General features: G+C 42.8%; 1 protein-coding gene across 5 annotated transcripts in view; it reads right to left on the bottom strand.

Annotated features, from left to right (window-relative positions):
- The window catches only part of LOC140740442 (dynein axonemal assembly factor 1-like), a 186,088-nt gene that overhangs the window by 86,802 nt on the left and 76,740 nt on the right, over window positions 1-22,546 (bottom strand). For all 5 annotated transcript variants that reach the window (XM_073069579.1, XM_073069576.1, XM_073069580.1 and 2 more), the window contains 2 exons: window positions 5,241-5,332; window positions 439-660 (listed from right to left, as the gene is read on the bottom strand). In XM_073069579.1, coding sequence (XP_072925680.1) covers window positions 439-660; window positions 5,241-5,332 — 314 coding nt within the window. The remainder of the gene's footprint in view (window positions 1-438; window positions 661-5,240; window positions 5,333-22,546) is intronic.

The following is a 22,546-nucleotide window of genomic DNA, read 5'->3' on the forward strand; positions in this document are numbered from 1 at the left end:
CTACCTCTAGTTAGGAAAATGAAGAGCCCCTAACATACAAAGAATACACACCCAATCTGCTTAGTATCTCTTGAAAAGACAATCTCCTAAACATAAGAGATTCTGCAGATGCTGGAAATCCAGAGTAACACACACAAAACACTGTAGGAACTCTGTAGGTTGGGCAGCACCTACACTAAGAAATAATCCTGGTAAATCTATTTTGACTACCTCAGTGTTGCAATATCCTTTCACAGGTTAGTTTAGTACTCCAAATGCAGGTTCACCAGCATTGTACACAATTGTAGCTACTGAGTCCCTCCAACATTTTGTTTGGGTTACTGTGTTAATTGTGTAATGAAATATGAACATGACAGTAAAGAAAAGACAGAAATGACTTTATATTGCAACTAAATCTCATGTTTAGCAATATGCATGTGTGTATTGAGCTTTACTCACAGAGGTTCATAATGACTTTTATGTAGTTGTTGCTGAGGTTTAAGGAATCCAGTTTCTGAAGAGGCTCCAAGTTTTCTATTTTTTGAATGAGGTTTTGATGTAGAAATAGGCTGCGTAGCTCTGTCTGAGCATCCAGGTTCCCAATTTTCAATAGGCCATTGCACTCCAACCACAGACACCTCAGCCCAGTGTACTCCTCCAGGTTCTCAATGTAGGAGAAACCTTAAAAATGTAAAGCAGTATGTGCTAATTGAAGACACACAACTGGATAACTGGTGTGAGTGGCAACAACGCCAGTAATAAAAGCTAAATTATATGCAGTATACACGAGGAAATCTGCAGATGCTGGAAATTCAAACAACAACACACATAAATGCTGGTGGAACACAGCAGGCCAGGCAGCATCTATAAGGAGAAGCACTGTCGACATTTTGGGCTGAGACCCTTTGTCAGGACTAACTGAAAGGAAAGATAGTAAGAGATTTGAAAGTAGTGGGGGGAGGGGAAAATGCAAAATAATAGGAGAAGACCGGAGGGGGTGGGATGAAGCTAAGAGCTGGAAAGGTGATTGGTCAAAGTGATACAGAGCTGGAGAAGGGAAAGGATCATGGGACGGGAGGCCTCAGGAGAAAGAAAGGGGGGTGGGGGAAGCACCAGAGGGAGATGGAGACCAGGCAGGGAGGGAGAGAGGGAGAGAGGGAGAGAGGGAGAGAGGGAGAGAGGGAGAGAGAGAGGGAGAGAGAGAGGGAGAGAGAGAGGGAGAGAGAGAGGGAGAGAGAGAGGGAGAGAGAGAGAGAGAGGGAGAGGGAGAGGGAGAGGGAGAGGGAGAGGGAGAGGGAGAGGGAGAGGGAGAGGGAGAGGGAGAGGGAGAGGGAGAGGGAGAGGGAGAGGAGAGAGAGAGAGAGAGAGAGAGAGAGAGAGAGAGAGAGAGAGAGAGAGAGAGAGAGAGAGAGAGAGAGAGAGAGAGAGAGAGAGAGAGAGAGAGAGAGAGAGAGAGAGAGAGAGAGAGAGAGAGAGAGAGAAAAACAAACAACTAAATATGTCAGGGATGGGGTAAGAAGGGGAGGAGGGGCATTAACGGAAGTTAGAGAAGTCAATGTTCATGCCATCAGGTTGGAGGCTACCCAGCCGGTATATAAGGTGTTGTTCCTCCAACCTGAGTTTGGATTCATTTTGACAGTAGAGGAGGCCATGGATAGACATATCAGAATGGGAATGGGACGTGGAATTAAAATGTGTGGCCACTGGGAGATCCTGCTTTCTCTGGCGGACAGAGCGTAGGTGTTCAGCGAAACTGTCTCCCAGTCTGCGTTGGGTCTCACCAATATATAAAAGGCCACACCGGGAGCACCGGACGCAGTATACCACACCAGCCGACTCACAGGTGAAGTGTTGCCTCACCTGGAAGGACTGTCTGGGGCCCTGAATGGTGGTGAGGGAGGAAGTGTAAGGGCAAGTGTAGCACTTGTTCCGCTTACAAGGATAAGTGCCAGAAGGGAGATCGGTGGGAAGGAATGGGGGGGACGAGTGGACAAGGGAGTCACGTAGGGAGCGATCCCTGCGGAAAGCAGAAAGCGGGGGAAGAGCGAAAGATGTGCTTGGTAGTGGGATCCCGTTGGAGGTGGCAGAAGTTACGGAGAATTATACGTTGGACCTGGAGGCTGGTGGGGTGGTAAGTGAGGACAAAGGGAACCCTATCCCGAGTGGGGTGGTGGGCAGATGGGGTGAGGGCAGATGTGCGGGAAATGGGAGAGATGCGTTTGAGAGCAGTTGATGGTGGAAGAAGGGAAGCCCCTTTGTTTAAAAAAGGAAGACATCTCCTTCGTCCTGGAATGAAAAGCCTCATCCTGAGAGCAGATGCGGTGGAGACGGAGGAATTGTGAGAAGGGGATAGCATTTTTGCAAGAGACAGGGTGGGAAGAGGAATAGTCCAGGTAGCTGTGAGAGTCTGTAGGCTTAAAGTAGATATCAGTAGATAAGCTGTCTCCAGAGATGGAGACAGAAAGATCAAGAAAGGGGAGGGAGGTGTCAGAAATGGACCAGGTAAATTTGAGGGCAGGGTGAAAGTTGGAGGCAAAGTTAATGAAGTCAACGAGCTCAGCATGCGTGCAGGAGGCAGCGCCAATGCAGTTAGCAATGTAGCAAAGGAAAAGAGGGGATGGATACCCGTATAGACTTGGAACATGGACTTATCCACAAAGCCAACAAAAAGGCAGGCATAACTGGGACCCACACGGGTGCCCATGGCTACACCCTTGGCTTGGAGGAAGTGGGAGGAGCCAAAGGAGAATTCCTCTACGAGAATTCAAAAATAAAAGGAGAATTCAAAGACAGAATTCCTCTACCACCACTCTCCTCCGTCTAGCGGAATTAGTTCTTACTCTCAATAATTTCTCCTTTGGGTCCTCCCACTTCCTCCAAACATTATTGCAAATTATTGCACATTGGTAAAGTATTGTGTATATTAATATTCTGTACTTTGTTATTAGTTAAGTCTGCATTCTGCTAAATAGGTTTTTAAATGTTGCTGCTGTAATGAAAGAATTTCCCCTTAGGGATCAATAAAGCATTTATTACTATTATCTCCAGCCACCTTGGAACAACAGTAGTTTTTATACACACACAAATATGCAGTAATGTATAAATGCTTTAATAACTTACAAAATACAAATAAAATAAAACTAAAACCCATGCTGGGATGCTGAAATTTATCTATGCATGTAGCCTCAAGCCAATATATCCCTCTTATAGGTTTGCTTTTGTTAGCATCTACTTCCCTTCGGCTCTTGGAAAATAAAATTATATGTAATTCACAAATAGTACTTGAATTTGTGTCTAACCTTTCTAATGTGGCAGTTCCTTGCTACCCTTTTCTTTCACAAAGTGTGGAAGTGATCCTAAAATGGCTCATCAGTTCAACAGAGCAGCCAATACAAACATTCAGAAACTATTGCCCACTGTCTTCAATGTTGAGTTTATTCTCATGTGCACAGTTACATGCATGCACAGGTGCAGTGAAACACTTAGCTGCAGCCACATCACAGACATAAGCAGCATTCACAGGAAGGAAAAAAAAACACAAATCAACTATAAATTATGTACAATTTATGTTCAAGAAACTTTCAAAATCACCTGAGGAGAAATTACACATCAAGGTTATATCTGAATCAATTGTTTTGACTCTTTCTTTGGGCATCTACCGTAGTTAATGATGCAGATATAATGATGCATTACTTAAGTAAAGTTTGCAAACCAAGGCATATTAATGACAAATAGAATTATTAAAAAATCATATAGCATAGAAGGTAGCTCTTCAGACCGTATAGCCTATGATAGCACATGTGCCAACTAGCTTAATATTAATTTCCATCTTAGTCTTATATGCTCTAATCCAGGTAGCACATTGGCACAGAAGGTAATGCTGTTGCCTCATAGCTCCCTGGGTCAGGTTCAATAGTGGCCTCAGATTGCATCTGCACTGTGGGTACTCCAACTCTGATATGGCAATTGTAATAGAGAATTGCTGAAGTAGAGTTAATGGGCATTTTTTTTAAACTCTATGACTATGTTGTTCCTTTTCACACCTTGTGGTGCATTGGGCAGCATTTTTGCTGTTTCCATAGCTGTCGACTTTTTTATGAGGCCGAGTTGTTAGCTCAACGCTCAACCCAGCACAGCTGTAAAGCTTACAAGGAGCCATCTGGATTCTAACTCTGGACCATTCACTTCGAAGTCCGGTGTTGTTGCCACTAGATCACTGGCCGGTTTAACTATAGCCCTCGGAAGAAGATACCATCTGTCTTCCCTATAATTTTATAAAGATCTATCACTATCACAATGAATTAAATACTGAAAATTTTTAGGTATAGTTTTTGTAGCAACTACATTGTAACTTAGGCTTAAACTTTCCTTCAAATGTTCTCCACCCACAATAAAATGGTCATGTCCACTACATCCCATTGTGAGGTGTCCTCCAATTATACTTGATCAGGATACAACTCAGTCTTCAGAGGCTGGGAGAAACCAAACTACTCTTTTGGTATTACATAATTTTAACAATTTAGCTCATCTCCTACTACCCGAGTTACCCCAACCACGAACTGTTCCATCTGCTACCATCCAGGAAACGGTACTACAGCATAAAAGCCAAGACCAAAAGGCTCCGGGGACAGCTTCTTCCGTCAGGCCATCAGAATGCTTAAGTCATGCTGACACAACTGTATTTCTGTGTTACATTGACTATCCTGTTGAACACATTATTATAAATTACTATAAATTGCACATTTAGACAGAGAAGTAATGTAAGAATTTTTACTCATGTATATGAAGGATGTAAGTAATAAAGTCAATTCAATTTCACTCAGAGTAAAGTACTGCAGATCCTAGAAATCAGAAACTAAATCAGAAAATGCTGGAAGCACTCTGCAGCTAGTAGCATCTGTATTTTATGATTCTTTGAAATAATTTAATGGCAAAACAGAAATTCCATTCAGAATTGAAAACATTTGCTGAAAGATTTAAATGTGCTGGCTCGATATGTGTAGAAAGCAATGGAATTGGTTGAAAAATTAAAGTAAGGTTCAGAATGAATTGTGTTTGTCAGTATTTCGGTGGGCTCTGATGTTTGCAATGATATACACCTACTTTTAAATTCAAGGTTAGGAAACACTATGATTACATCAACAAAATGAGGGTAACATTGATGACATTTTGCATCTGCCATCTTTTAATCCCATGGAGGTAATTCTCAGGTCAGACTTTACTGGATAAGAATTTATAGATTTATTGAAATTAACACTAACCTTTATAGTGCAAATAGAGTGTGTCATTCAGATAAGGTGTCTGGTAGAGTTTCTGTTCCTTGCAGAGCTGTTTCAAGAACTCTTTTGTCATTCTGCAAAGAATAAAGAATATTTCAGGTTCATAGCTAAGCCATACTTAATTGACTGAGTGGGGGTAAAAAGAAAAGCTAATGCATTTTAATTAAAAAAAACATTCAAGATTCAAAATTGTTTAATGTCATTTCCTGTACACAAATGTAAAGTCAAGTTGCTTTTATTGTCATTACAACTATAACTGCTGGTACAGTACACAGTAAATCTGAAACAACGTTCCTCTAGGACCATGGTGCTACATGAAAGAACACAAAACTACACCAAACTACGTGAAACATCACAAAACTACATTAGACTTCAGACCTACACGGGACTACATAAAATGCACAAAACAGTGCAAGACAGTACAATAATTAATAAACAAGACAATAGTGTTATGTACCCTGTAAATGGGTTAAAAGAACCAGCAGAAATGGAACACACCTGGAGTCTGTTTTTGCTACAAACAAAACACTATTTATTAGTATCTACATAAATCAGTGATAAAACTAGATAAATCAAACAGCTTAGCAGAGTTTATACATATATAAGTGTGTAAATATAAAACTTCAAACTTCTTCAAACTTGGGTGGTAAATGATACAGTCTTATGATGGCATAGAAATAAAGTCAGTTCAGTTCGTGATACAGAGTTGAGTAGATTTGAGGGAAGGAAGAGAGATGATTTGTTTTCCAAGTAAGCCGATGCCGTTGATTCTTCCACATTGTCCTCCGAAGTCCTGTTAAAGTCACCGACGGTGACCACACAAAAGGGTACCGCCTTCACATGGTAAAGCTATCAACCCGGGCAAGGGTTAAACAGACCAAGAGCCTTCCACCAGTCACCCCTTTTCCACACTGCAAGCAAAACCCACCCTTTTGTGGGCACACAAAGCTCATCCAGTGTCTATTTCTTCCGTGTCTCCTGTGTGTCTGTCCAAAAAGCCAGCTGACCTTGTATATATCCCAAACATGCTGACCACCAGCTGTCCATCACATAGCTCTGCCCTTCCATAACCATGGCAACTCACGAGCTGCTCAGTGCTCTCTCTCTGAATCAGTACACACACACACACACTCTCTCTCTTTTTAAAGGCACAGTTCATATTGAATAAATCGTAGGATCTTGTCACAATAGGCACAGTAAAGGGCAAATTACAATATAATAATAAATGATGTAAATGTAAACAGACGACCCGAGGTGGTGCAATTTCCAAACCAGGCAGTGATGCAGCTGCTCAGGATGCTCTCGATACATCCTCCATAGAATGTGATGAGGATGAGGGGTGGGAGATGGACTTCCCTCAGCCTTCCTAGAAAATAGAGACGCCACTGGGCTTTCTTGCCTATGGAGCTGGTGTTGAGGGACCAAGTGAGATTCTCCGCCAGGTGAACACCAAGAAATTTGGTGCTCTTAACGATCTCTACGGAGGAGCCATCGATGTTCACTGGAGAGTGGTCGCTCCGTGCCCTCCTGAAGTCAACAACCATCTCTTTTGTTTTGTTTACATTCAGAGACAGGTTGTTGGCTCTGTACCACCTCTCTGTGAGACCCACCTCGGTCGTGTCATCAGCGAACTTGATGATGTGATTCGAGCTGTATATTGCTGCACAGTCGGTCAACAGAGTGAACAGCAGTGGACTGAGCACACAGCCCTGCTAGTGTGTGACTTCAGACTTCTGTAATTCATGACCAATGGTAGATAGCGTGGTCCAGAGAGGGGAGGTTTTTGATGATGGATGTTGCCTTCCTGAGGCTGTGCCTTCTATGGGTACTGCCTACACTGGGGAGGGATGTTCCTGTGAATCCAGTACTCTCTACTGCTTCTTACAGTTCTGTGTAATTGAAATGCCATACTGGTCCATGATACAACCAGTAAAGATACACTTCACAATGGTGACAAGATGCACCTCCTTACCCCCCTGCTACTAAAAAAGAGTTCCTTGTGATTGCATTTCTGTACTAGACCTAGGACAGGTCTTCTGATACATTAACACCACGCATTAAAAGCTGCCGACTCTCTCCACACCAACCACTCAACGCACACTGTTCGTATGCTCGTCCTTCTTTCGCTTCCTGGAGCTCTTTAGATTTATAGACATTTGTAAGAGGTTGTTTTTGCGGTATCACTCAGCAATGTATCTTATCTTGCTTTGCATCACCACCTGTGATTCATTAAAAAACAGGAGTGTCAGCGGCAAATTCATATAGGGCAATGGAGCTGTACTTAGCCACATAAAAAATCAGGATCAGACGCAATATCAAAGTTCAAAGTACGGTAAGTTTATTATCAAAATACATACGTGACCATATACAACCCTGAGATTCATTTTCTTGCGGACATACTCAGCTATAATAAAATCAATGAAAGACCATACAAGCTTGGGCATTTAACAAGCTTGTGAAAGTCAATAAACTATGCAAATATGAAAAGAAATAATAATAAATAAATAAGCAACAAATATCAAGAACCTGAGATGAAGACATCTTGAAAGTGAATCCGTAGGTTGTGGGAACATTTCAATGATAGGGCAAGTGAAATTGAGTAAAGTTATCTCCTTTAGTTCAAGAGCCTGATCGTTGAGGGGTAATAACTGTTCCTGAATCTGATGGTATGAGTCCTAAGGCTCCTGTACCTTCTTCCTGATGGTTGAGGGGTAATAACTGTTCCTGAACCTGATGGTGTGACCTCTAATGCTCTTGTAACTTCTCCCTGATGGTAGCACCAGCAAGACAGCATGACCTGGGTGGTGGGAGTCCCTGATGATAAATGCTGCTTTCCTGTGATAATGCTCCATGTATATGTACTCAATGAACTTTATGTGTGATGGACTGGGCTGTATCCACTACTTTTTGTAGGATTTTCCATTCAAGGGCATTGACTTTTCTATACCAGGTTGACGTTTGTTGTTGGGGTACCACTCAGCAATATGTCTCATCTCACTCGGTATCAGCAGGTGTGATTCAGATACAGTACCAGTATACTGGTCAATATATTTCCCACCACACACCCATAGAACTTTGTCAAAGTTTTAGATGTCATGTCAAATCTTCATGAACTCCAAAGGAAGTAGAGGTGGTGTTGTGCTTTCTTCGTAATTACAGTTATGTGCTAGGCCCAGGAAACATCCTCCAAAATGATCACTGGTACATGCCGTGAAATTTGTTGTTTTGCAGCAGCAGTACATTGCAATACACAATTGTTATAACCATAAATAATAATATAATAATTAAATCAAATTAAATAAGTAGAGCAAAAACAGAAAAAAAAAGTGAGGTAGTGTACATGGGTTCATTGTCCATTCAGAAATCTGATGGCATAGGGGAAGAAGCTGTTCCTGAAGAGTAGAGCAGCAGGTTAAGCACATAGCCTTGAGGTGCACTAATATTGATGATCAGTAAGGAGATATTACCAATCCTTACCGATGGAGATCTGCCAGAGAAAGTATCCACTGCATCACATTAGGGTTCCTTGTAATTTTCAACAACTTGTAATTGCAACAACTTAGCAATATGCAAAATTTAGCTGCAATAAGATTATCAACCTCACTTGCACACCAGGTTTCACTGATAGCTTATCCTATGACATTTAATGCAACTAGACACTGCTGTCCTCACAGTAAAATAGGCAAATCGCGTAGTATATTTCAGACCTTTTGAGACACTGTCTCCCACACTGATTTCTATCTCTGCCTTTGTAAATACAGGCACTACTAATAATAATTATTGCAACATGTACCTCAGTGTGGCATTGTGTGACATTTGGCCTAGATACTTGCTGTGGCAGAGAACTGATCATGATCAGACGCTTATTCTAATAAATTGGAAACAGATGTCCAAGGGTGAAAGCACAGAAGTAATGTGAAGGAAGTTTAGGGACCACTTGTGCTGGGTTCAGGATAGGTTTGTCCAATGGAGACAAGGAAAAAATGGTAGGAAAAGGAAACCGTGGCTGACGAAACACATGAGGCAACTTGGCAAGAGGAAGAAGGAAGCATATGTTAGATATAAGAAGCAGGAAGCAGGAGGGGCGGGCTCATGAGAAATATAGGGTAGCCAGGAAGGAGCTTAAGAAAGGACTTAGGAGAGCTCGAAGGGGGCATGAGAAGGCCTTGGCATGTAGGATTAAGGAGAACCCCAAGGCGTTCTATGCATATGTGAAGAACAGAAGGATGATAAGAATGAAGGTGGGACTGATAAAGAAAGCAACATGTGCCTGGAAGCAGAGGAGATTGGGGAGGTCCTAAATGAATACTTTGCTTTAGTATTCACAAGTGAAAAGGACCTTGATCAGGATGAGGTCAAAATAGAACAGGCCTGTGTGCTGGACAATGTGGAGATTAAGGAAGAAGTACTGTTGGATCTTCTTAAAAACATCAAGATTGATAAGGCCCCAGGGCCGGATGTGATATACCCCAGGTTGCTGTAGGAAGTGAGAGATCGCTGGAGCAGTAGCTATGATCTTTGAATCCTCTTTGGCTGCAGGGGAGGTGCCACAGGATTGGAGAATGGCAAATGTAGTTCCCTGGTTTAAAAAAGGAAATAGGGAGAATTCTGGGAACTATAGACCGGTGAGTCTTAGATCAGTGGTCTGCAAACTATTGGAAAGGATTCTTAAGGATAGGATCTACGAGCATTTGGAGAAGTACAGTCTACTCAAGCATAGTCAACATGGCTTTGCGAAGGGAAGGTCGTGCCTCATGAGCCTAATTGAGTTTTTTGAAGAGGTAACAAAATAAATTGATGAGGGTAGGGCAGTAGATGAGGTCTACATGGATTTTAGCAAGGCATTTGACAAGGTCCCCCACGAGAGACTCATCCAGAAAGTCATGAGCCATGGGATCAGTGGAACCTTGGCTATTTGGATAAAAAATTGACTTATAGGAAGAAAGCAGAGGGTAGTAGTGGAAGGAAAATATTCTGTCTGGAGGTCAGTGACTAGTGGAATGCCACAAGAATCTATCCTGGGACCCCTACTCTTTATGATTTTTATAAATGACCTGGATGAAGAAGCGGAAGGATGGGTGAGTAAGTTTGCGGATGACATGAAGATTGGAGGAGTTGTGGATGGAGCTGTAGGTGGTCGAAGGTTACAAGAGGATATAGACAGGCTGCAGAGTTGGGCAAAAAAGTGGCAAATGGAGTTCAATCCCAATTAGTGTGAGGTGATGCATCTTGGAAGGACAAACCAGAAGGCTGAGTACAGGGTTAATGGTTGGTTACTTAAGAGTGTGGATGAACAGGGGGACCTTGGGGTTCAAATCCATACATCCTTCAAGGTCACTGCACAGGTTGATAGGATAGTTAAGATAGTTTCTGAATCTGAATATGAATCTGAAGAAGGCCTATGGGATGCTAGGCTTCATTAATAGGGGGATTGAGTTCAAGAGTAGAGAGGTCATGTTGCAACTCTACAAATGTCTGGTGAGACCACACTTACGAGTATTGTGTTCAGTTCCAGTCACCTCATTATAGGAAGGATGTGAAAGCTATGGAGAGGGTGCAGAGGAGATTTACCAGGATGTTGCCTGGATTGGAAAACAAGTCTTTTATGAGACAAGGTTAGCAGAGTTGGGACTTCTCTCTTTGGAGCAAAGAAGGACAAGAGGGGACTTGATAGAGGACTACATGATTATGAGAGGCATAGATAGGGTGGATAGCCAGTACATATTTCCCAGGGCACCAATAGCAAACACCAGAGGGCATATGTACAAAATTAAGGGAGGGAAGTTTAGGGGAGACATCAGGGGTAAGTTTTTTTTTTTACAGAGGGTTATGGGTGCCTGGAATGACTTGCCAGAGATGGTGGTGGAGGCTAAAACATTAGGGGTATTTAAGAGCCTCTTGGACAGGCACATGGATGAAAGGAAAATAGAGGGTTATGGGGTAGTGTGGTTTGGTACTTTTTTTAAAAAGAATACATGGGTCGGCACAACATCAAGGGCTGAAGGGCCTGTACTGTGCTGTTGTATTCTAGCGTTCTGGACCAGTTAGCCTGACCCGATGTTGAAGTGAATTGTTAAGGATGAGCTTATGGAGTACTTTGTGAAACAGGACAAAATAGACAGCATCATTTCCTTAAGGGAAATTCTTACCTGACAAACCTGTTGGATTCTTTGAGATTACACTTAGAATAGATAAAAGGAATGTAGTGGATGTTTGGTCTTTCAGAAGGCCTTTAACAGGGTACCACACATGAGGCTGCTCACCAAGTTGAGAGCCCACTGTATTACAGGAAAGTTACTGGAATGGGTAGAGCATTGGCTGATTGGTAGGAGGTATCCAGTGGGAATAAAATGATCCTTTTCTAATTGGCCACCAGTGACTAGTTCCACAGGGACGGTGTTGGGACTGCACTTCTTTATTCTGTATATCAGTGATTTAGACAATGGAATATATGACTTTGTTGCCAAGTTTGCAGATGATATGAATATTGGTGGACGGGCAGGTAATGTTGAAGAAACGTAGGCTACAGAAGGCATTTGACAGATTAAGGGAACGGGCAATAAAAGTGGCAGATGAAATACAATGTTGGAAAATGCATGGTCATGCACTTTGGTAGTAGAAATAAATGTGCAGACTATTTTCTAAACGGGAAGATATGTTTCTATGAGGGGTGATTGATAAGTTTGTGGCCTAAGGTAGAAGGAGCCAATTTTAGAAAACCTAGCATATTTATTTTTCAACATAGTCCCCTCCTACATTTACACACTTAGTCCAGCGGTCGTGGAGCATATGGATCTTGGATCTCTAGCAAGTGTCCACAGATGGGTGATTAATAAGTTAGTGGCCTAAGGTAGAAGGAAATGAGTTACACAGCTCTCGTTACATGCATGATTGATAAGTTTGTGGTCTACTGTAGAAGGAGATGAGTTATTAACTTCAAACTTTCTGCATATTCACTCAAAGAGTTGAACTGCATGTGCATGTAACGAGAGCTGTATAACTCATCTCCTTCTGCCTTAGGCCACGAACTTATCAATCACCCCTCGTATAAGCCAAAAATCTGTGATGCCAAGGGACTTTGAAGTTCTTATGCAGAACACTCCAGGGTTAACTTGCTGGTAGAGTGGGTGATTAGGAAGGCAACTGCAATGTTAGTATGCATTTCAAGAGGTTTACAAGAGAAGAAGGATGTGATGCTGAGACTTTATAAGGCACTAGTGAGGCCTCACCTCAAGTATTATGAACAATTTTGGGCTCTTCATCCAATAAAAGATATGCTGGCATTGGAGAGGGTTCAGAGGAAGTTCACAAGAATGACTCCAGGAATGAAAGGATTATCATACGAGGAACAATTAATAGTTCTGAGTCTGTACTTGCTGGAATTTAGAACGATGAGGAGGGATCTCACTGAAACCTTTCAAATATTGAAAGACCTAGACAGAGTAGATGTGGAAAGGATGTTTCCCCTCGTGGGGGAGTCTAGGACGAGAGGTCACAGCCCCAGGATTGAGAGGGCGGTCATTTAAAACAGAGATGCAGAGAAATTTCTTTAGCCTGAGGGTGGTGTATTTGTGGAATTTATTACCACGAGCAGCTGTGGAGGCCAGGCCGTTGGGTGTATTTAAGGCAAAGATTGATAGGTTCTTGATTGGACACAGACAAGGTTAATCAATATTAATCAATAGGTGTACAAGATGATGAGAGGCATTGATTGTGTGGATAGTCAGAGACTTTTTTCCCAGGGGTTGAAATGGCTAACATGAGGGGGTACAGTTTTAAGGTGCTTGGAAGTAGGCACAGAAGAGATGTCAGGGGCAAGTTTTTTTTTATGCAGAGAGAGGTGAGTGCGTGGAATGGGCTGCCTGTGACGGTGGTGGAGGTTGATACAATAGAGTCTTTGAAGAGATTCTTCGATAGGTACATGGAGCTTAGAAAAATAGAGGGCTAGGGGTAACCCTAGGTAATTTCTGAAGAAAGCACATGTACAGCACAACATTGTGGGCCGAAGTGCCTGTATTGTGCTGTAGGTTTTCTAGGTTTCTATGTTACAGGGAGAAGGATGGAGAGTGGGGGTGAGGAGGGGTAAAATGTTTCAGCCATGATTGAATAGTGGAGCAGACTTAATGGGCCAAATGGCCTCATTCTGCTGCTAAGTCTTATGGTCTTATGATAGGGCAAAATTGTTGTCAGTGGAATGAGTTAAAGTGCAACATGGGGGCAAAATCAAAATGGGTGATGAAAATCACGTTATTATCCCAAGAGAGGAAATTTGTAGAATGCCAACAAAATAGCTTTTTAGAGCAGCTTGTGTTTGAACCCACGTCTTCTCATCTTTTCTTTCCAGTCCTGATGAAGGGTCTCGGCTCCAAACATTGACCATTTACTTTTTTCCATTGATGCTGCCTAGCCTGCTGAGTTCCTCCAACATTTTCTGTGTGTTGCTAACAAACCTTATTGGTACAAGAGCATTGTATTTCATCTTTGCCCAAAACAGAAATTCAAATCTTAAACGGAGACCCACTGCAGTATGATGCATTCCTGAGAGGTTTTGAAAGTAGTATTGAAGGTAAGACTGTCAGCTATAGTGACTGCCTCTATTTCTTTGAAAGCTCTTCAATACTATAGTCTTCCCAGAGGCTGTGGCAATGCCACGGAAGACTTGCAGTAAGTGCGTAAGCTGGATATGCCTGCCAATATGTCGGTTGTTACAAAGAAATTACCTAATTTACTTATGGATAAATGCAAAACAGTGGTCTGTAAACTGCAAGAAAGGCACAACTGTAAAATTACTTTCACTGACATTGGTGATTTTACTGAAAGGCAAGTAATGATGGCTACACACCCAGTGTCTGGGAATGTATAGGATGCTACATCACCGGCAATAAGGTGTAAACAAAACTAAGTCACAATTTTGTTCTAAGGCTAAAAGAAGCAGCTTTGCCACTACTGTCACTACTGCAAGAAGTAAAGTTAAAACTGAGCCTGGAACTAATGGAAGGGAAATGGTCTCGTCAGCCAAAAGGGTTTGTTTATTCTGAGAGGATGAACACACATTGGATTCGTGCCCTCAGCTGGAGGAAAGGGCTCATAGTGAGCCCTAAAAGAAAAAGGCTTGGCTGTTAGTGTATGAGACACCATAGCGTCTTTCATGTAATGTATGAAATAGCAAGCATCCCAGCATACTTCACACTTACTCTAACAAAATGCATGCAGAATCAAAACAAGCCACGACATAGAAGACATAGAAGTGAGTAGTGCCCTGGTATCTAATGGCCTTACAGTGGCTAGGGATCAGGATTGAAGTAAGCTGCAGAAAGTTGTAAAATTAGTCAGTTCCATCATAGGCACTAACCTCTGTAGTATCCAGGTCATCTTCAAAAAGCAGTGCCTTAGGAAGGTAGGGTCCATCATTTAGGACCTCCACCAACTAGAACATGCCCTCCTCTCATTGCTACCATCAGGAAGGAGATAGAAAACTCTGAAGTTACACACTCAATGATTCAGGGACAGCTTCCCCTCTTAAACAAGCTCAACCTCACAGGAAAAAGAACATGGATTCTCTTACACAGCATCAATCATGAGAAGGTCGTGAGTAGCTACATTGCTCCAGGTTTGGAAGTGGCTGGCTTAGATGGTGAAAGTTATCGTGAAGTACCAAACCTCTGTATGCAGGAAATTTGCTTGTCCACAAAGGGAACATTCCATGCTACAGGGATCTCCAGAGATGGTCTCACCTGAAACATATCTATTTACCAGAGATTGATTGAGAAATTAAACTGCTGATAGGGACAAATGTGCCCTAAGTATTAGAGCTGCTATAAGCGATTTGCAGTGTTAATAACGGACCCTATGCAATTAGAACAATTTGGGTTGGACACTGAAAGGAGGCAATGGTTGATGGAAGAGACTGTGCATAGGGAGAGCTGACAGTTAGCAGGATCTCAGTTTTGAACTTGCTTGAGCTTTGGCAGCAGCAATTCAAGGCAGACTTCCCAGAAAGCAGTCAGGAGGAACAACTTGGTTTGACAAGAAAAGACCACAAGTTCATGAAGCTGGTTGCAAATTATGCAAAACTGGTGAATGGCCACTACCAGCTTAGTTTATTTTTGAGAAAGAAAAAAGGTTAACATACCAAATAATACAAAGATTGCGGAACAACATGCTCTAAACCTAATGAAGAGGTTTAAGGATTTAAGAGGAGGCATGCTGTAGTGAAAGGGGATTCATTAGTTAGGGGAACAGACAGGCGCGTGAAGGAGGCCTGGGAAGGAGGGAAGATATAAAAAGGAGAGAAAGAGTGAGGTAGTTCTCTTTTGGAAGAAGAGAGCGAGGTTTTGAGAGGAAGTGCGGCGGCGGCCATTCTCAAATTGCTTCTCAGATTGGAGTTCTGAGAGGCGGGACTGCGCAGGCGCGTGAAGGAGGCCTGGGAAGGAGGGAAGATATAAAAAGAACGCAGCCTTAAGCAGCAGGCAGCGGAGTGAGCCGGGAGCAGAGTGTAGGGCTTGGGCTCAGAGGGCTTAGGCGGAAGAGGGCACAGTAGGCTTATCTTTTAGTTCTCCTTGTTATTTTCAGTTATTCGGGAAGTATGAGTGTGAGGGCAGCTTGTTGTTCTCGGTGTCGGATGTGGGAGATCCTGGAGTCTCCAAGCCTCCCGGATGTCCACATCTGCGCCAGGTGCGCCGAACTGCAGCTCCTGAGGGACCAAGTTAGGGAAATGGAGCTGTAGCTCGATGACCTTCGCCTGGTCAGGGAGAGTGAGGAGGTGATAGAGAGGAGTTACAGGCAGGTGGTCACTCCGGGGCCACGGGAGGCAGATAGGTGGGTCACGGTCAGGAAGGGGAAGAGGCAGGTACTAGAGAGTACCCCAGTGGCTGTACCCCTTGATAATAAGTACTCATGTTTGAGTACTGTTGGGGGGGACAGCCTACCTGGAGGAAGTGGCAGTGGCCGGGTCTCCGGCACAGAGGACACCCTGTAGCTCAGAAGGGTAGGGATAGAAGAAAGAGGACCATAGTAATAGGGGACTCGATAGTCAGGGGTTCAGACAGGCGGTTCTGTGGAGGTGATCGGGAGTCCCGGATGGTAGTTTGCCTCCCTGGTGCCAGGGTTCGGGACGTTTCTGATCGCGTCCAAGATATCCTGAAGTGGGAGGGTGAGGAGCCAGAGGTCGTGGTACATGTAGATACCAATGACATAGGTAGGAAAGGGGAAGAGGTCCTGAAACGAGAGTATAGGGAGTTAGGAAGGCAGTTAAGAAGAAGGACCGCAAAGGTAGTAATCTCGGGATTACTGCCTGTGCCACGTGACAGTGAGTGTAGGAATGGAATTAGGTGGAGGATGAATGCGTGGCTGAGGGATTGGAGCAGGGGGCAGGGATTCAAGTTTCTGGATCATTGGGACCTCTTCTGGGGCAGGCGTGACCTGTTCAAGAAGGACGGGTTACACTTGAATCCTGGGGGGACCAATATCCTAGCGGGGAGGTTTGCTAGGGCTACAGGGCAGACTTTAAACTAGTAAGATGGGGGGGGGCGGGAATCAATTTGAGGAAACTATGGGAGAGGAGGTTAGTTCACCAGTAGAGCAAGTAAGTAGACAGTGTGTGAGGGAGGAAAGGCAGGTGATGGAGAAGGGATGCACTCAGCCCGAAGATGTAGGGGAGAAGAAAGAAAAGGATAATAAATTTGAATGCATTGTTAGGGATGAAAAGAGAGGAGGAGGTGGAGAGTATCTTAAATGTATCTATTTTAATGCTAGGAGCATTGTAAGAAAGGTGGATGAGCTTAAAGTGTGGATTGATACCTGGAATTATGATGTTGTAGCTATTAGTGAGACATGGTTGCAGGAAGGATGTGATTGGCAAATAAATATTCCTGGATTTAGTTGCTTCAGGTGTGATAGAGTAGGAGGGGCCAGAGGAGGAGGTGTTGCATTGCTTGTCCGAGAAAATCTTATGGCGGTGCTTTGGAAGGATAGATTAGAGAGCTCCTCTAGGGAGGCTATTTGGGTGGAATTGAGGAATGGGAAAGGTGTAGTAACACTGATAGGAGTGTATTATAGGCCACCTAATGGGGAGCGTGAGTTGGAAGAGCAAATGTGTAAGGAGATAGCAGATATTTGTAGTAAACACAAGGTGGTGATTGTGGGAGATTTTAATTTTCCACACATAGATTGGGAAGCTCATTCTGTAAAAGGGCTGGATGGTTTAGAGTTTGTGAAATGTGTGCAGGATAGTTTTTTGCAACAATACATAGAAGTACCGACTAGAGATGGGGCAGTGTTGGATCTCCTGTTAGGGAATGCGATAGGTCAGCTGACAGATGTATGTGTTGGGGAGCACTTCGGGTCCAGTGATCACAATAGCATTAGCTTCAATATAATTATGGAGAAGGACAGGACTGGACCTAGAGTTGAGATTTTTGATTGGAGAAAGGCTAACTTTGAGGAGATGCGAGGGGATTTAGAGAGAGTGGATTGGGTCAAGTTGTTTTATGGGAAGGATGTAATAGAGAAATGGAGGTCATTTAAGGGTGAAATTATGAGGGTACAGAATCTTTATGTTCCTGTTAGGTTGAAAGGAAAGGTTAAAGGTTTGAAAGCGCCATGGTTTTCAAGGGATATTAGAAACTTGGTTCGGAAAAAGAGGGATGTCTACAATAGACATAGGCAGCATGGAGTAAAGGAATTGCTCGAGGAATATAAAGAATGTAAAAGGAATCTTAAGAAAGAGATTAGAAAAGCTAAAAGAAGATACCAGTTTGGTTTGGCAAATAAGGTGGAAGTAAATCCGAAAGGTTTCTACTGTTATATTAAAAGCAAGAGGATAGTGAGGGATAAAATTGGTCCCTTAGAGAATCAGGGTGGTCAGCTATGTGTGGAGCCGAGGGAGATGGGAGAGATTTTGAACGATTTCTTCTCTTCAGTATTCACTAAGGAGAAGGATATTGAATTGTGTAAGGTGTGGGAAACAAGTAAGGAAGTTATGGAACCTATGACAATTAAAGAGGTGGAAGTACTGGCGCTTTTAAGAAATTTAAAAGTGGATAAATCTCCGGATCCTGACAGGATATTCCCCAGGACCTTGAGGGAAGTTTGTGTAGAGATAGCAGGAGCTCTGACGGAGATCTTTCAGATGTCATTAGAAACGGGGATTGTGCCGGAGGATTGGCGTATTGCTCATGTGGTTCCATTGTTTAAAAAGGGTTCTAGAAGTAAGCCTAGCAATTATAGACCTGTCAGTTTGACATCAGTGGTGGGTAAATTAATGGAAAGTATTCTTAGAGATAGTATTTATAATTATCTGGATAGACAGGATCTGATTAGGAGTAGCCAGCATGGATTTGTGCGTGGAAGGTCATGTTTGACAAACCTTATTGAATTTTTTGAAGAAGTTACGAGGAATGTTGACGAGGGTAAGGCAGTGGATGTAGTCTATATGGACTTCAGCAAGGCCTTTGACAAAGTTCTACATGGAAGGTTAGTTAAGAAGGTTCGGTCGTTAGGTATTAATGCTGGAGTAATAAAATGGATTCAACAGTGGCTAGATGGGAGATGCCAGAGAGTAGTGGTGGATAATTGTTTATCGGGATGGAGGCCGGTGACTAGCGGGGTGCCTCAGGGATCTGTTTTGGGCCCAATGTTGTTTGTAATATACATAAATGATCTGGATGATGGGGTGGTAAATTGGATTAGTAAGTATGCCGATGATACTAAGGTAGGAGGTGTTGTGGATAATGAGGTGGGTTTTCAAAGCTTGCAGGGAGATTTATGCCGGTTAGAAGAATGGGCTGAACGTTGGCAGATGGAGTTTAAGGCTGAGAAGTGTGAGGTTCTACATTTTGGCAGGAATAATCCAAATAGAACATACAGGGTAAATGGTAGGGCATTGAGGAATGCAGTGGAATAGAGAGATCTAGGAATAACAGTGCATAGTTCCCTGAAGGTGGAGTCTCATGTAGATAGGGTGGTGAAGAAGGCTTTTGGAACGCTGGCCTTTATAAATCAGAGCATTGAGTACAGAAGTTGGGATGTAATGTTAAAATTGTACAAGGCATAGGTAAGGCCAAATTTGGAATATTGTGTACAGTTCTGGTCACCAAATTATAGGAAAGATATCAATAAATTAGAGAGAGTGCAGAGACGATTTACTAGGATGTTACCTGGGTTTCAGCACTTAAGTTATAGAGAAAGGTTGAACAAGTTAGGTCTCTATTCATTGGAGCGTAGAAGGTTGAGGGGGGATTTGATCGAGGTATTTAAAATTTTGAGAGGGATAGATAGAGTTGACGTGAATAGGCTGTTTCCATTGAGAGGAGGGGACAATCAAACGAGAGGACATGATTTGAGAGTTAGGGGGCAAAAGTTTAAGGGAAACACGAGGGGGTATTTCTTTACTCAGAGAGTGATAGCTGTGTGGAATGAGCTTCCTGTAGAAGTAGTAGAGGCCAGTTCAGTTGTGTCATTTAAGGTAAAATTGGATAGGTATATGGACAGGAAAGGAGTGGAGGGTTATGGGCTGAGTGCGGGTAGGTGGGAATAGGTGAGATTAAGAGTTCGGCACGGACTAGGAGGGCCGAGATGGCCTGTTTCCGTGCTGTGATTGTTATACGGTTATATGTTATATGGTTACATAAAGTATAAAAAAGATGTGAGTGGATATTGGACCACTGGAAAATGAAGCTTGAGAGGTAGTAATGGGGGTCAACAAATAGGTGGACAAACTGAGTAAGTATATTGCATCAGTTTTCATTATGGAAGAGACTAGCATATGGTGGAAGTTCCAGGTGTCAGAGGGCATTAAGTGTGTGAAGTTACCATAACTACAGAGAAGGTTCTTGCAAAACTAAAAGGTCAGAAGATAGATAAGTCACCTGGACCAGATGATGTACACTCCAGAATTCTGAAATAGGTGGCAGAAGAGATCGTGGAGGCATTAGTAATGATCTCTCAAGAATCACTAAATTCTGGAATGATTCCAGAATACTGGAAAACTGCAAATGTCACTCCACTCTTCAAGAAGGGAGAGAGGCAAAGGAAATTAAACTATAGGCTAGTTAGTCTGACAGTGGTTGGGAAAATGTTGGAGCTGACTTATTAAGGATGAGGTCTCAGGGTACTTGGAGAGACATGATAAAATAGGCCATAGTCAGCATGGCTTCCTCAAGGGAAAATATTACGTGTCAAATCTGTTGGAATTTTTTGAAGAAATAATAAGCAGGACAGACAAAGGAGAATCAGTTGATGTTATGTACTTGGATTTTCGGAAGGCCTTTGACAAGGTGCCACACATGAGGCTGCTTAACAAGCTACAAGTCCATGATATTACAGGAACAATTCTAGCATGGATAAAGAAGTGGTTGTTTGGCAGGAGTCAAAGTATGGGAATAAAGGGAGCCTTTTCTGACTGCCTGCTGGTGACTAGTGATTTTCCACAGAGTTAGGACCAATGTTATTTGTCAATGATTTGGATAATGGAAGTTTTTCAGACAATATGAAGATACAGGAGGGGCAGATAGCTTTGAGGAAGTAGAGGAACTACAGAATGACTTGGATAGATTAGGAGAATGGAGAAAGAAATGGCAGATGGAATACAACGGGTGACTGATAAGTTCATGGCCTAAGGTAAAAGGAGATGTTATACAGCTCTTGTTACATGCACATGCAGTTCAACTCTGAGTGAATATGCAGAAAGTTTGAAGTTAATAACTCATCAGGGGTGATTGATAAGTTTGTGGTCTACAGTAGAAGGAGATGAGTTATTAACTTCAAACTTTCTGCATAATCACTCAAAGAGTTGACTGTATAACTCACCTTCTTCTATCTTAGGCCACTAACTTATCAATCACCCATCTGTGGACACTTTCTGGAGGACAAGATCCGTATGCTCCACGACTGCTGGATTAAGTGTGTAAATGTAGAAGGGGACTATGTTGAAAATAGGCCACAAACTTATCAATCACCCCTCGTACAGTGTCAGCAAGTGTATGGTCATGCACTTTAGTAGAAGAAATGAAAGGGATGACTATTGTCTAAATGGAGAGAAAAAACAAAAAAATGAAATGCAATCAGACTTGGGAGTCCTTGTGCAGGATTCCCTCAAGGTTAATTTCAGGTTGAGTCTGTGGTGAGGAAGGCAAATGCAATGTTTGCATTCACTTCAGGAGGACTAGGATATAAAAGCAAGTACGTAATGTTAAAATCTTATAAAGCACTGGTGAGGCCTCACTTGGAGTATTGTGAACAGGGTTGGACCCCTTACCTTAGAAAGGCTGTACTAAAACTGGAGGGGGTTCAAAGGCTCATAAAAATGATTCCAGAATTGAATGGCTTGTCATATGAAGAGCGTTTGATGGCTCTGGGCCTGCATTCGCTAGAATTCAGAAGAATGAGGGGTGACCTCATTGAAACCTATCGAATGTTAAAAGGCTTTGATAGAGTAGACGTGGGTTGGATCTTTCTTACGGTGAGAAGATGCTTTGACGCGAAGATGTTTCCACTGATGAGTCGGATGTTGATTGCTCTAGAAGTGCTTGCCATACTATTAGAGCGACCAAGGACACCTTTTTCTGAGAAAGGTCTTGCCAGTTAGCACCAGTGAAGGGAGAAGATGTTTGGCAGCACCTGCTTAAACTGGAGGAAGTTAAGTTCAGTCATGGAGCAGAGGGACGAGCCACCAGATGATACGAGTGATAGACAGGGGAAGCACCCTCTGGTAGACAGTAAAGGTCACAAAGGGTGGTTAAAACTGGAGGAGCTGAAGGTGGGATAAGGAGGTTTCAAAGAGTCAGGAAACTCCCAGATAGGCTGGCCTAAGACTCACCGAGTGTTGAGAACAGTGTTGCATCTAACCCCTTAATGAGATATGTCACTACCATTTACAAGTGGATTGGAGATCCTGACATCATTAAATTCCTTTGAAAACTGTGTTATTAATGATGAGTTGGTAAATTTCAAAGTCATGAGGACATGACCATTTTGGTGGGGGGTGGGGGAAAGAGTGGAATGCCTTCGTTAAGATTTTTACTGCTATGCTGTAGGCTTTTCATTTTAGCAGTTCTATAAGAGCAGTCTGTTCTGATTTTAGCATGTTTGCGTTTGAGCTAAAAATAAGAGGATATGTTGTTCAATTTAGGAATGTTGTGTCAGCCATTTAGTTGGTGGGATTGGGAGAAAGTGCTAGAGAATGCTGGGCTGAGAGGTTTTTGTGGCGGACACCATTGGGCGTTGAGGTCTTTTTGGTAGGAGCTCGAAGACGGGGGGGGGGGGGGAATAGCTGAAGATGCTATCCCTGT

Source organism: Hemitrygon akajei, chromosome 17 (genome assembly GCF_048418815.1).
Source record: "Hemitrygon akajei chromosome 17, sHemAka1.3, whole genome shotgun sequence".
NCBI lineage: Eukaryota > Metazoa > Chordata > Chondrichthyes > Myliobatiformes > Dasyatidae > Hemitrygon > Hemitrygon akajei.